Source organism: Amaranthus tricolor, chromosome 6 (assembly GCF_026212465.1).
Source record: "Amaranthus tricolor cultivar Red isolate AtriRed21 chromosome 6, ASM2621246v1, whole genome shotgun sequence".
NCBI classification, from domain to species: Eukaryota; Viridiplantae; Streptophyta; class Magnoliopsida; order Caryophyllales; family Amaranthaceae; genus Amaranthus; species Amaranthus tricolor.
In genome coordinates this window covers 27,791,094-27,804,753 of record NC_080052.1, presented here as the reverse complement: position 1 = coordinate 27,804,753, position 13,660 = coordinate 27,791,094, and the positions used below count along the sequence as shown (strand labels likewise).

The 13,660-nt window shown below is 33.6% G+C and overlaps 1 protein-coding gene across 1 annotated transcript; it reads left to right on the top strand.

Annotated features, from left to right (window-relative positions):
- The first annotated feature begins 2,647 nt into the window (after window positions 1-2,647).
- Window positions 2,648-11,651, top strand: LOC130814921 (EH domain-containing protein 1-like). The gene is made up of 16 exons (XM_057681197.1): window positions 2,648-3,023; window positions 3,114-3,193; window positions 5,066-5,134; window positions 5,302-5,359; window positions 6,959-7,011; window positions 7,095-7,137; window positions 7,222-7,289; window positions 8,170-8,283; window positions 8,412-8,514; window positions 8,608-8,657; window positions 8,969-9,097; window positions 9,177-9,428; window positions 9,531-9,610; window positions 10,164-10,290; window positions 10,376-10,519; window positions 11,237-11,651. Exons 1-16 carry the CDS (start codon window positions 2,939-2,941, stop codon window positions 11,420-11,422), a joined length of 1,641 nt encoding a protein of 546 aa, XP_057537180.1. The 5' UTR covers window positions 2,648-2,938; the 3' UTR covers window positions 11,423-11,651.
- The last annotated feature ends 2,009 nt before the right edge of the window (window positions 11,652-13,660 follow it).

Here is a 13,660-nt window from a genome sequence, read left to right as displayed (position 1 = left end):
AGTACTTAGTACTAATCCTTGGTGTTAGTATGATATAACTTCTTACCCTACTTTTTTTGTGGAATTTTACATTATATTTACTTTATAATATGCAAAGTATGAAATATGCTAATATGTTTTAGTAGGAAGTTAGTTTAATGAAATTATGATCAAAATTATATTAAGTATGTGTATGCTAAAAGTATTTTTTAGTATGTTAATTTAATAATCTTGGAACAAGTTTAGGAAGTTGGATGCAAAATTACATTCTAGTGATATTAAGTATGATTCATGTTATAAACTAGTGCTAGTATGTTTATGAGTTATGTGTTACATTAGGAATATTATTATATTTAAGAATTTTTATGTTAAAACTATATTAATATGTTTATGTTAGCCTTCAAATTAGTTTATAAGGTAGTAAGTTATTCTATGAACTTATTTTTATTAAGTATGGTTATATTAAGAATATTATTATTATACTTTATTTTGAGATTTAAGTTTATCCTTAAGGTTATAGTAAATTTCTAAGTTATTGCGTAAAGTTTTTATTTTGTAAGTGGTTATGTTAATTTTTTAAATCTAGAATTTAGTATGATAAATTAAATTAAGCCGTTCTTTTTATTTGAAAAGGGCCCAAAATACTCATAGGCCATTCGACCACTATCATATAAAAAAAAGAGAGTTTGATTTACTATTTTAAATTATTAAAACTATTTTTGTGATAATAATAAAATAACATTTTAAAAAAATATTTTTGAGAAATTTTTATAAGTTATTAAATGTTGAAATGTATTTCTTGAATATATGAGATTTCATAATGAAAGTAACTTTTAATCACTATTTAGTACAAAATATTTTATTTTCTAACTATTTGACCAAAATTTATGTAAAATGATGTAAGTATTTTTATTATATTTGCCGCTTAAACTATGTGTGAAATATTGATTTTGTGAGATTACAAGTTTTACTTGTTTTATAATTAGAAATATTGACTTTTGTGAAAATTATAAGTTTGACTTGTTTTAAAACTAAAAATATTGATTTTTGTGAAATTATAAGTTTTATTTGTTTTATAATTAGAATGTTGATTTTTGCAGACCTAATAAGTTTACTTATTTTTCTAACTTCAAAATATTAATTTTTTTGGTGAACTTGTAGAATTTTGGAAACTTATCCAAATGATGCAATTTTAACTTGAATTTTAATTAGAATATTTGACTTTTTTTTAAGAGAATAAAGTTTTATTTATTGTAAAGTTGAAAATGTTGATTTTGGGAACTTGTTTAAAGAGAAATAGATTTTAGTAGCCACTTGTGGAAAATATTAATTTGTAGACTATTGATAGAATATTAAGTTATTAGTGTGAATTTAGCAAACTATTAAAACTAAAGTTATAAATAAAATTTAATGTGTAAAAATTTAATAATGAATGTATAATGACATAAAGGTTAATTTTACGTTATGATTAAGAATTTTATTAAATAAAAGAGGTTATCATCTAAGTTGATCAAAGTCAAAGTCAAATTGTAGTAATAAAAATGTGATGTACTTGTGTGAATGAATATTGATTGCATGACCCTAATAGTAAGGTTATGTAGAACCATGGACCGACATGTAAAATCCCAACGCCCGTGTTAGCCGGCACGTAAGATGCGGTGTAAGATAGGGGCTAGCTACCTATCCTGTAGAGCTCGAGCATAAATTGTATTGGAGGGGTGACGACTCCCACCACAGTTAGGGTTTAGGACTACGGTCCTCACCTAACCAGACCCTTACATATATCAGGTGTCATATTGATGTGCTTGTTGATCAGTGATAAACTCGATTAGTGTTGATGTTATGATGCATGATACGATTATGAGTATTAACCAAATGAACTTACTTAAATGTTAAGATTACCGAATTGTATAAGTGGCAGTAACGTACTTCTGTCAGGATCGAGAATGGTATCTTAATGACTTAAAATATGGAACAGAAAAAGAATATGGTAAAAGTATACGGTGGTGTCAATTAATTATAAGTTCGAACTTAAATTATTATTTTGTAAATGTAGCGTATAATTTTCGTATTTTGAGCTGGATAGAAAGTTATGCTTGGCGTTAAACGCTGACCGATTCAATCGGCTGTCATCCGTATTATGGATGGCAGCATTTTGCAGGATTTAGTTCATGTTCCGATCCAGGCCGCAACAATTACTGTTTATCGAGAACTTAACTGCTTTTTATATCTTTATGGATGACTTAATGATAATGTATTTTTTTCATTTTGAGCAAACAATATTTCTTATCAGATGTAATATTTTACTTTTTTTTTAAATAGTTTCAGTTTTTATGATTTAAAGTTTTTAATAGTTCGACATTTTGAGACTTCCGCAATATTTTTGTATTAAACATTATTAGTATATGTTAATTATGTATCGAGATTGCCGTTTCTGTTACAATTTTAGCTTATTTCAACACAAATAATGAAATAAAATTATTAAATGGTCAAGTTATCTAATGATAATATTTAGTAAATAAACTAATTGAAACGTCTTATAATGAATTAATTATTTTTAAATAAACTGCTATTAACGACGTATGAAACTATTTAATCAAACTAAGAAAATGTCACTATTAGCCGTAATTTCGGGAGCATATGACACTATACGTTTAAGTGAAGTAAAACTACGGCACTCTTTATCGGTCAAGCCTCGTGCTGCTGTAGTGAGCTGTGCGCGTCTCCTCCTTGCCTCATCACTCATCAGTCTTTCCCATTTCAAATTTTGAAAGACTTTCTGGAGTTAGCTCGTTTCGCAATTCACTCACACAATTGTGCTTCTTCCCCCAAACTCTCCCTAATTTTTGTACTTTTCTTTTTTCATTTATTTCTTAATCTTTCATCAATCTTGCTCCACAAATTTTATACCAATTTAATTGAAGAATCTTTAAGCAGTAACGAAAAAACCCACCAAAAAATGGAGATTGTTAATGGTCCAATTTCTTCTTGTTCTAAAGAACACCAAAAAGTTTATCAGCAATGGTTTGCAGTCGCTGATTCTGGTATTTATTTTTAAAAGCATGATATATATGTGTGATTATTTTTTAATGGTTTTGATTTGACTGTGGTTTTTCCTTTTATTTTCTGGGTAGATGGAGATGCTCGGATTACTGGAAATGATGCAATAAAGTTCTTTGCCATGTCTAACTTGTCCCGATCTGACCTTAAGCAGGTTTATATTCAGATTTTACACTTCTATTTTATTGTATGTTACAGTTCTTTGATTTAGTTGAAGGATTAAATTCAAACTTTTTATGTTATTTGCTGCAATTGATAAATTGGGTTTGTCTTGTTTGATCCTTTAATTTAACTTCTTCAGTAGCTTAGCTTACAAACTTTGAACAAATTGCTCAATTAATTTCATGGGTTTTACTTGGAGTTTCTTTTAAAACTGTTTGTTAATTTGTTAAGTTCCGCCCCATTGGTTGGGGGTGTGATTCTTTAATTTTCAGCTACCACAAGTTGTTTGTGACTTTTGTTGGAAAATAACTGATTCCACATTGAATAATTAGAGAGATATTGACTAACATATAAGCTTGATGGACTATTCCTCTTATTACCAATTGATTTTAGGATAGAACCTCATTGAATTTGCATACAATCAACTTTCCTCTAATGTGGTGATGTATAAGGCATTCATGCTTCAACTCTATTTCTACCACTTGATAATTTTGCTACTTTTTGGGTTTTGGGACCTGAATTTCCTGACTTTTGGTTTGGTTACCATGACATAAAAAGTTCTTAATTTTCTGGTTGTGATCGCAATTGCTGTTGAGTTGCATAAACTACAGTGTGAGCCACCGAAATGACATTTTTGGCCCATTTGATTATTGATATAAAATGGTGAGATTGTTAATGAAAACATAATGTAGTTTATCTAGAAAAATTACTTGGAAGGGGTTTATGATCATGATTGTCATACTCAACGGTTTGTTTGGTTGTTGGTACTAAATGGTGGCAATGAGATTAACTTGTAAGTGTAATGAAATCTACAATGTTATTCTCACGGCGTCACGGTGATGAAAAGTCGATCATAAAAGAGTTTTGTTGTTCACAATATTTCATTACCACCTAATACCACATTTTCAAATGGCAATGCATTAGAATGAATTTTGCAAAGAAAATGAGATGGTTGAAGTTGAACAAACATGACCAATAAACCAGTGAAGAGATTTTTCCACCAAAATTACACTAAATTTCTATTACCATTTTCACTCTTTAATACTGACTACCAAACGTGATGTAATAGTTTTTTTTTTCACAAAGTTACTTTCATGTATTTCCACTTAAGAAGGTACAGTGGCAGATCTAGGGTTCAAACTCTTTGGTGAGTGGTGACACTAACATGGAAGAAATTTTGCGGAAATTTCAACAGAGTTTTGATTTTGAAATGAACAACTACATTTGTTTTTCATTCTTTGAAAATGACATGTACAAGCACAATAAACCCGAGTCAAGATAAAAGTAATATAAAAACTGTCAATAAATTTCATTGTCACCTCAAATATCTCTGTGACAATTGAAAGTGTTACACAAGTGATATAAGATATCTAGTGAACAAATGAGATTCCTAAGATATTCTTGACTACATGCATGCAAAGCAACATCAAAAAATCCACAAAATCTGTAAAATGAACTAAACTTTTCATAGTTCTTATGTTAATTGAACCGGAGACTTGTTTACGACTCTCGACTATTTTAAGGAAAAAAATCATTTGGTTCCAAAAAGAAATGCCAAGGGTCATGCTAGGCACCTACGGGGAAATGAAGAGTTCACGCTTGATAGCATAGCTCAGCAGACCATACAAATTCCTCAAACGAACATGTAAACCCTTTGGTAATACTATGTTAGTAGTTCTACAAACATACTATAAAAATTGGGAGACTCAGAAATTTATCTCTAATAATAACATAAAAAGTATTGCTAAATTTTGATAAAATAAATGCACAAGAAAATGCAAGTTAAAACCAAATTATAGGTACTTATCAAGCAATGTTGGTAATTACTTAATTGGCTTGTTTCAAACAATTTATTATCTTTCAGGTTTGGGCGCTTGCAGATACCAAGAGACAGGGATATCTAGGGTTTAAGGAGTTTGTTGCTGCTATGCAGGTATGTACATAATGGTTACCTCGTTGGCCTGAACATGTGAACAGTTTGCATAGGGAAGGGAAATGGGGTAAACACAAGGGAATGGATCAAGTAGATCTGTTTTTAGATGCAATATATGGTAGATGCTCTTATATTTTCAGGTTGACTGTTCTTTTTCAATGTTGCAGCTCATATCTTTGGCTCAAGCTGGACACGAGTTGACGTCTGATCTCCTTAGCAATGCAGGTAATTTTTTTTTCCTTTTTGATTCTGGATATAGCCTATATGTCCTGCCATTGCCCAAAATTTTAGGTGTCTTTCAACTTGTTTGCTTGTTCCACCACTTTTTGCTTTTCTTTTATTCTAGATGATGTTATTAGGGCTATTTGTCTTATCTAATGAGAGATTATAACGTGTAATCAATTATAACAATTATTTCATAGCATCACAAGCTTAATTTTGTTCCTACATGGTGGTGAGCTTTAGTTTCTGTTTTAACTATAGTTGCATGGTGGTGAGCTTCAACTTTCAACTGTATTACCAACTCAGGGTTCAAGATAGATTGCTCACTATTCTCTCTTTTCTTTTCCACTTCCTTCATCTACTTGGCAAACGAGAATGTAGATTTCTTTGCAACACTTATAACTTCTATGATAGTCTTCCTACACAAAGAAAACCTCAAGAAAACATTATATAGTAGCAAATGAGGAAAGCTAAACAAAAGAGAAGAAACACACACATTCCACTATATTACCTCCTTTATCTTCTTTTGGTTATCCCATAGTCTTCTTTGAGAGGTCCCCACATGTTCTCTCCTTTGTTGCTTAATCATTTGCAAATACATCGAGAAATTGATACCTATCAAACTATTACTAATTGTACCAAATTTCAGTGGTGTAAAATGTAACACCCCGGCCCCTTGGACCGTTGGTGACTACTCATGGAGACTGTAGACTGGCCCCACAAACCAACACAAGTCTTTCCAGCGCATTTTGGCCTCACTCGCGCGCACCCGGAAACACTTATCAGGAGGTCACCCATCCTAAGATTGCTCCCCACCAAACACGCTTAACTGTGGAGTTCTTAGCAAATAGGCTCCCTAGAAAAGAAGATGCACCTTGTTGATATAAGTAGTCTATCAATCCTTTTTCAAGCTAAATCTGGGGTATTACATAAAATGAGACGTGGCACATATTAATTAAATGTTTTTGGGAAGAATATTATTTAAACTTGAAGGATGATGTAATAAGTCATTTTTTAAAGATTGGTATCTCTGAGTCTTCTCTATTCATTTTTTTGAATGCACAATAAGTGTCGCTTTTTTAAATTTTAATATTTGTGTCCTGACTTTGTTGTTTTCCCTTAACATGATTATGAGAAAAATTACTTTTATAACTGAGAGATTAGCTTATAGGAGGAGCATGTAGTTGGTCAGATATCAACCTTTAACTTGGCAGAGAAAATCGCTTATAAGAAAGTGCTGAATAATTTTGGCCATTGAGGAATTACATTATCGCTGTTTTAGATATGGGAGCTTGTGCTACACAAGTTATTTTAGTATTGGATTAGTTCAATTCCCGTATAAGGAATTTTGTGTGTAAATTCATGGCCACTATTTCTTCTCGAAGAACTTTCTTTACCACACCATCATTAGTGATTGTTGTGGTGGAAATGGAAGTATTGCAAATGGATGTTTATGTTGCCTAGAGAACACCTTCATGGTTTCCAGACTACCAATGTTTATTTTGAGAAAAAGCAAAATTGTATGCTCCCTTGTTATAACTTCTCTCTTTATACTTATTTTAATACTCTTTACTAATCCTTTCTTCTATTTTGGGACTATAGTTATGGAAGACATTCAACTTCCGGTGATGGAAGGACTAGATGTGTTGTTAGCCGTGAGTGCTACAATCTAAAATCATGTTTGTTCCTAAATCTTTCCGTTGTTAAATTGTAATATATGTACTTGTTCTCCTTGTAGAAAAAGAAGAGTGTGAAGACATATGTTGAACCTGAACTAAATGGTAAGGATTTTCCATTTGTCACAAAGTTGAACAACTTTATGTCAATCTTTATTATTACTAATCACTATATTGCAAATACTGCAGGATCACCATCTTCTCAACGACAATCATTGCCTACTTCGAGTTGGTTTAGTTCGAAGCCCTCAAAGAAGGTAGTGGCATGTTTATTTCTAGCCATAACTTCACAATTTCCTTCATTAACTGAATTCTGTGTTCTTCGTGAATATTATGGAGCTTATGTCTAGTATAGAAATGCTTACAATCTTGCCAATTAAGTTGGGCAATTGGCATCCAGGGTTATAATGTATTCTTGTTATCTTTCTTTTTCTATTGCTCTTTATATCTTATAGTTCTACTCTGCAAATTGTTCTTAGTTATACGTTGGACTCTCTTAAAAAGTAGCTATAAAGTGTTTATGGGATATTTTTATTTGATATTCAATGGACTTGAGGTGATTGTCATATTTATTTTTGTATTTTTCTTTATGATGTTGGATGAAAACAGAGTAGATTTTTGTTGTATTTTTTTTTGCATCTTCTCTCATCATTTTTCTCAAAAGAAAGAAAATAAAAATTTGACTCTTATTATGCTTTAGTAAGGTCACCTTTTCTTATTCTTTTTCTTTTTCAACTGATTACCTTGATAGACGGTCTTAATCATAGTGGTTCATCTATTAGGCAACACCTCATCTTTTATGTCAAAGTTTTTTTAAAATCAAGTTTCCTGTCGCAATTTTTGATTTTCATACTAATTTATGTTCTATGGTTGAATACATATAATTTACACTAACAAACATGAAAATTTTGCACCTTGCTGTGTATTTTGAATGGCCTGAACGTTATGTGTTTCTCTCTCTCTCATTTCGTATAAGTGATTCTTTGTATAAGATTCTTCTCTTGATATATTTCCTTTTTTGGGTATCTCTGATTTCTAATGAATGACAATAATCTTTTCTTTTAAAAGTATTATATAAGTTGGGCAACGCTTCTTGATTGCCTCATTGATGTGTGCTATTTCAATGTCTGTACTTAGGTACCCCTTAGTGCAGTAACTTCCATAATTGATGGTTTGAAGAGATTGTACTTAGAGAAGCTGAAGCCATTGGAGACTACATACCGCTTTCATGATTTTGTGTCACCTCCACTGGTGAGGCTTAATTTGTTCTGTATGATTTGTGGTAAAATTTTATTTGAACTTTCAATATAATGATGAGCTAATCATAAGCATGCATTTTTTTGTTAGTAAAAATTCTTGTGATATTGTTTCTGTTGCAGACGAGTAGCGATTTTGATGCTAAACCAATGGTTATGCTGTTGGGACAATATTCAACCGGAAAAACTACATTTATAAAGCATTTGCTGAAATGTGAATATCCAGGTCTATCAAATTGGTTACATGTATCACTTGTTATTTATAGATTTATAATGACCATACTGATGTGTTTTATGTCTGCTATGCTACTTCTAACAGGAGCTCATATTGGACCAGAGCCTACAACAGATCGTTTTGTTGTTGTCATGGTACTGTATATTTTCCAACAGGCAACAGGAGTATCCTAGTATCCCTCCCCTCCTGGGATGTCATGATTGTGGGAATCTTCATGCTTTTATTTTTGTTATGCTGTGTTACAAGTACTTAGATACCATATCTTATCCAATTGATCTGTTAAAAAATGATGTATCCATATCTTATCCAATGTGTGAGGGTTGAGGATCAATCATATGTCCTGTGAAATGGAAAGTCTTGAGTAACCATTTGTATATGTAGATACCATGCTCCAGTTTTACCTGCCATTGGGGTCTTCTTGATTCAATAACTTTTTCAATTTCAGTCTGGACCAGATGAAAGGAGCATTCCCGGAAATACGATTGCTGTCCAAGCAGACATGCCATTTAGTGGCCTTACAAACTTTGGAGGAGCATTCTTATCAAAATTCCAGTGTTCACAATTGCCGCATTCTGTAAGCAGCTGAATATTGTCCACCTTTTTTTGTTGTGAAGCTGCTGAAATTTACGGTTAAAGTCTTGACATACTATCAGTTGCTGGAGCATATAACTTTTGTCGACACACCTGGGGTTCTGTCCGGAGAGAAGCAGAGAACGCAAAGAAGCTATGATTTTACAGGGGTAATATCATGGTTTGCAGCAAAGTGTGATATGATTCTTCTCTTGTTTGATCCCCACAAGCTTGACATAAGTGATGAATTCAAGCGAGTAATTGCATCCTTACGTGGTCATGATGATAAAATTCGTGTTGTCCTAAACAAGGCGGATCAAGTTGATACCCAACAGGTTGGACCTAATTAATACCTATACATAAAAGTTTCAGTCTTTAAGAAAGTTCAAAACAGACATTTTATGATTAATGGGCTAATTTTTATTTATTTATTGCAGTTAATGAGAGTTTATGGTGCACTGATGTGGTCACTTGGGAAGGTACTAAATACCCCTGAGGTTTCTCGTGTTTATATCGGGTAGGTATTATTTTATACTGTCAAGCTCTAACTTTAACAAGTTAAAAGATCTGCAAGTTCAGTTTCATCCATCATGACATATTATTGGATCTATATGCTATATTACTTTCTGTGTTACATTACAAGTATCCTATATATTTTTGCATGGTATACTGAACACAGCTTAGGTGATAATTGTCTTTGATGATGTATTACTAAAATTGTAAAAGTTTGGTATTTCAAAAACAATAAGAAACTTAGAAGTAAATAGAAGTATAACAAGATCTCACCAGAAATCATCTTATATCATACAAAATTAAGAAATATGGAGAATTTGAAAGTGTATGATCTGTGACCTATGTCAGTTACGGGACACTTATTCTGGGGCAGAGTAGAATTTCTTCGATATATTTGCTTCATATGTTGAAACTTGAACTGGCTTTTATAAGCCTAGATTCATGTTCTTGTCCTTCCCTTTCTTCAGCCTTATGTGGCCTGCTCTAGATTCTAAAAAATAGGGTTGATTTCATATATTATGCTAAATATACACATTGAGTGGTAAATTACTTTGCAGTTCATTTAATGACAAGCCTATAAACGAAGACGCAGTTGGTCCAATGGGAAGAGATCTTTTTGAGAAAGAACAAAATGATCTGCTTAATGATCTGAAGGATATCCCAAAGAAAGCATGTGATAGACGAGTATGGCCACAATTACTTTAAAATTGGCTTGTAATTTTCTTTTCAAATTTGGCTTGGAGATTAATTATGCTGTCAATTCATACAGATCAATGAATTTGTCAAACGTGCTAGAGCAGCTAAGATTCATGCTTACATAATTAGTCATTTGAAGAAGGAGATGCCATCTATGATTGGAAAGGCCAAAACTCAACAACGGCTCATTGATAACCTTGAAGATGAATTTGTAAAGGTTTGTGCATTTACCTGCTTCTCTCTTACTTTAAGTGGCGGGGCAAGCGGCTTGGCTTTTAGCCTTGTATCTTGTATCCATAGTACAAAAATGCGGATTCGGTCACGATTGCGATAACAATCACAATTGATGATGCGGTTGTACAACCAAATAGCAGTCGACATCTTGAGATATTCCTTGAATTGGCTTAAATGCCGTTTTTTTACACCTTTACTAAGTGACTTTGGTAGATTTAAAAAACCTTTACAACTCCCCTGATATAATAAAGATAAGATGCGGCCTTATTTTTGCACTATTGTTGAATTTCACTACCTCATGCTTGCAAATTCCACACAACGCACTTTATTCCACACAACGCACTTTAGGGATAGGGGATTTTCATTACCATTCCCTTTCTTCCTAAGGGCATAAACTTTAGAGGTGTCTATTCGAGTATTCGGGTGGGATCTGGTATAATATCTCGAGTTAATTTAATTTCGGTTCTTGAGTATATTTTAATATTTTGACAATTTAATATTGATTTTTATATAAGGGATATTTTAGGTTGGGTCGTCATAGTCGATTTCGGTTAATTGGGTTAATTTTGGACCGCTCTAGGCATGGATCCTTTGAGTTGGAGTTGGACCATGAGGGGTTTAGGGCTAGTAGGGTACGTATTCGTAACTACAAAAAAAATCCTTCTCAAATGCTGTATGTATGATGAACTTTGTGAAACAGGTCCAGAAGGAATTCCATTTACCAGCAGGCGATTTCCCATACGTGGAACATTTCAGGGAAGTTCTTGGTGGCTATAGTATCGACAAATTTGAGAAGTTGAAGCCGAAGATGATTCAAGCTGTTGATGATATGCTTGGCTATGACATTCCTGAGTTGTTAAAGAATTTTAGAAATCCATACGAGTGAATGTAAATGAAGGAACCCTGGAAGTTTCAGAGAAGCGACATTCATGGTTACATCACGTAGCTTTTGTGTATATTTCTGGTATGGTTAAATTTTGTTGCAATTTAATTGAATCTAGTCATTCAATTCTTGCTCACTTGGCAATCTGAATGCCATTCGTCTGTCTTTGCCTATGCAACTCGAAGTTTCTGAACAAATGCTTGGAAATCTTAAGACATGAAGTTGTCGGTCATTCATTTGGACTTACTTGATTATGGCTTCACTCTTCAGTGCTTATATATAGATTATATATAATTCTTTTTGTAGTATAGTTTACATCGTACTTAAATTGGGACTCGTTCATCCTCCTATGTAGAAAAATGTCGATTCTATATTTTTATATTTCCACTGTGCATTCGAGCATTTTTGTTACCTTTCCCATGATGGCTGTAACTTCGGTCTCTCTTGAATGCACCACATTTCTGCCTTCATTGTTCTATCGATCAATTTGAAGTGTTCCTTGTCATTATATGAGTGTTTGATTTGATTATTTGATATTTCATTAATCTTTTTTTTTCCCGATTGCCATCTTAAAGAGGTAAATACCGGTCTTTGTTTGTCGTGGTTGTTGAGTCATTTTTAACCCATTGATGTGCTTGGTAGCCTTCGCCCTTGTATGCCACATATAGTTGACTACTGAGTTCCTTCCTAAACTTCAATAGCCCATAATCAGCCATTTTTGTGCAGAAGTCTTCATTTTGCAGTTTAACATCCCTTCCAAACACTCTTCATGTGGCTATGCGATTTCCCTTCCTATCCCACGGGCCAGGGGCAATCCTATACCTAATATTCCAATCAAGCATGGACTTCTGTTCTGGAATGTCCGACCCAGCGACCCACTAAAGACATGTTCAAAGACCAAAATCCTACAACCCTTGTCGTATGTTGATATATGTGCCACTCAAACACATTGATGGAGATGATATGTTGTCCAGCAGCCTTAGCCGAGTCGGCTTTGGTGTGTCTCGAAGTTGAGACGAGTCGTCGTTGGGTGCAGACAAGGGGTTCCTTTCCAGAAGCTAGAACCTACTCGGCGGCTAGGTGACTTGGAGCACAGCCGAGTCAGCGGTGGAAGCTGCCCAGAGGGTACAGCCGAGTCGGCGGCTAGGGGGTGTTTACGAAAGCCGACTTGGCGGCAGTGGCGGGTAGAAATTCTGACGGTTTTTCTTTTGCGGTTTTGTAGGCTATTATTTTTCACATAATGCCATGATAATTGAAGGGCGGTACTCCTTGTTTTGTAAGGTTACTTTTGTTTATTCTGAGCCTAATTTCTTTTTACTATGAGACATAATATAAAAGGCCCTCATGTAATTAGAATTAGTACGCAATAAAAAACACAAAGTAAGAAACTAAGAGAGAAAAGTCTCTGGAGAGCCATTGTTGTGGTGTCTCGTGTTCATCTTGTAATCTCCCAATTTATAGTGAAAGTTTATTATCGGTACCGGTGGATGTAGTTATCACATTAATAGTGAACCACGTTAAATTTTTTGGTATGATTTTCTTTATTGTTTGTTTGAATATTTATTGTTTACGTTATTATTTTTTGATCTTTGCTTCCGCTGTCGCACAGCATTGTAATTAAAGCTCGACAAGCATTCTTAGTTAAGGTGGTGTACTCATGCTACGATACACTGATAGTCACCTGAGCCCAAAATTTTGCTTCATCAATATACATTATCAAAGCCACTCACCTATGAGACCATGATATTTTCCTTGAAAATCCTTTGTAGGTAATTTACTCCTAGCATAAATGAACGTTTTAGGCCCGGCCTTTGGCAATAACCTGAGTCAAAGAGTTTTCTCTCTAAGAATGGCCAAAAAAGAGTACCCACCGGCTGCCAGCAATTTCAAGAACCAAAAGAGCGGTTATGCTTGTGATGTTTCTGATTGTTCCATTGGACTCAAAAAAGCGGATGTGGTCAACTTATTTGGATCTGGCATATGGTATCCAACAGTTCGTTATTAGTACATGCCCGTGTTACTTGGATCCGTTTTGGAGTGATCCACTTTTAAGATAAGATAGCATGTGAGTAGGAGTTGCCTAAATAGTAAATACTATGCATCTTTTATCGGGTCCACACTCGGACTCACAATTAAGCGCTTTCAAGCTAGTTTGGTTGACATGATCAAGCAAAAGAAACTTGCCATGTTGTATTAGAAAGAGATAACAAATATTACCCCTTATTGAAGTTGTTCATTATA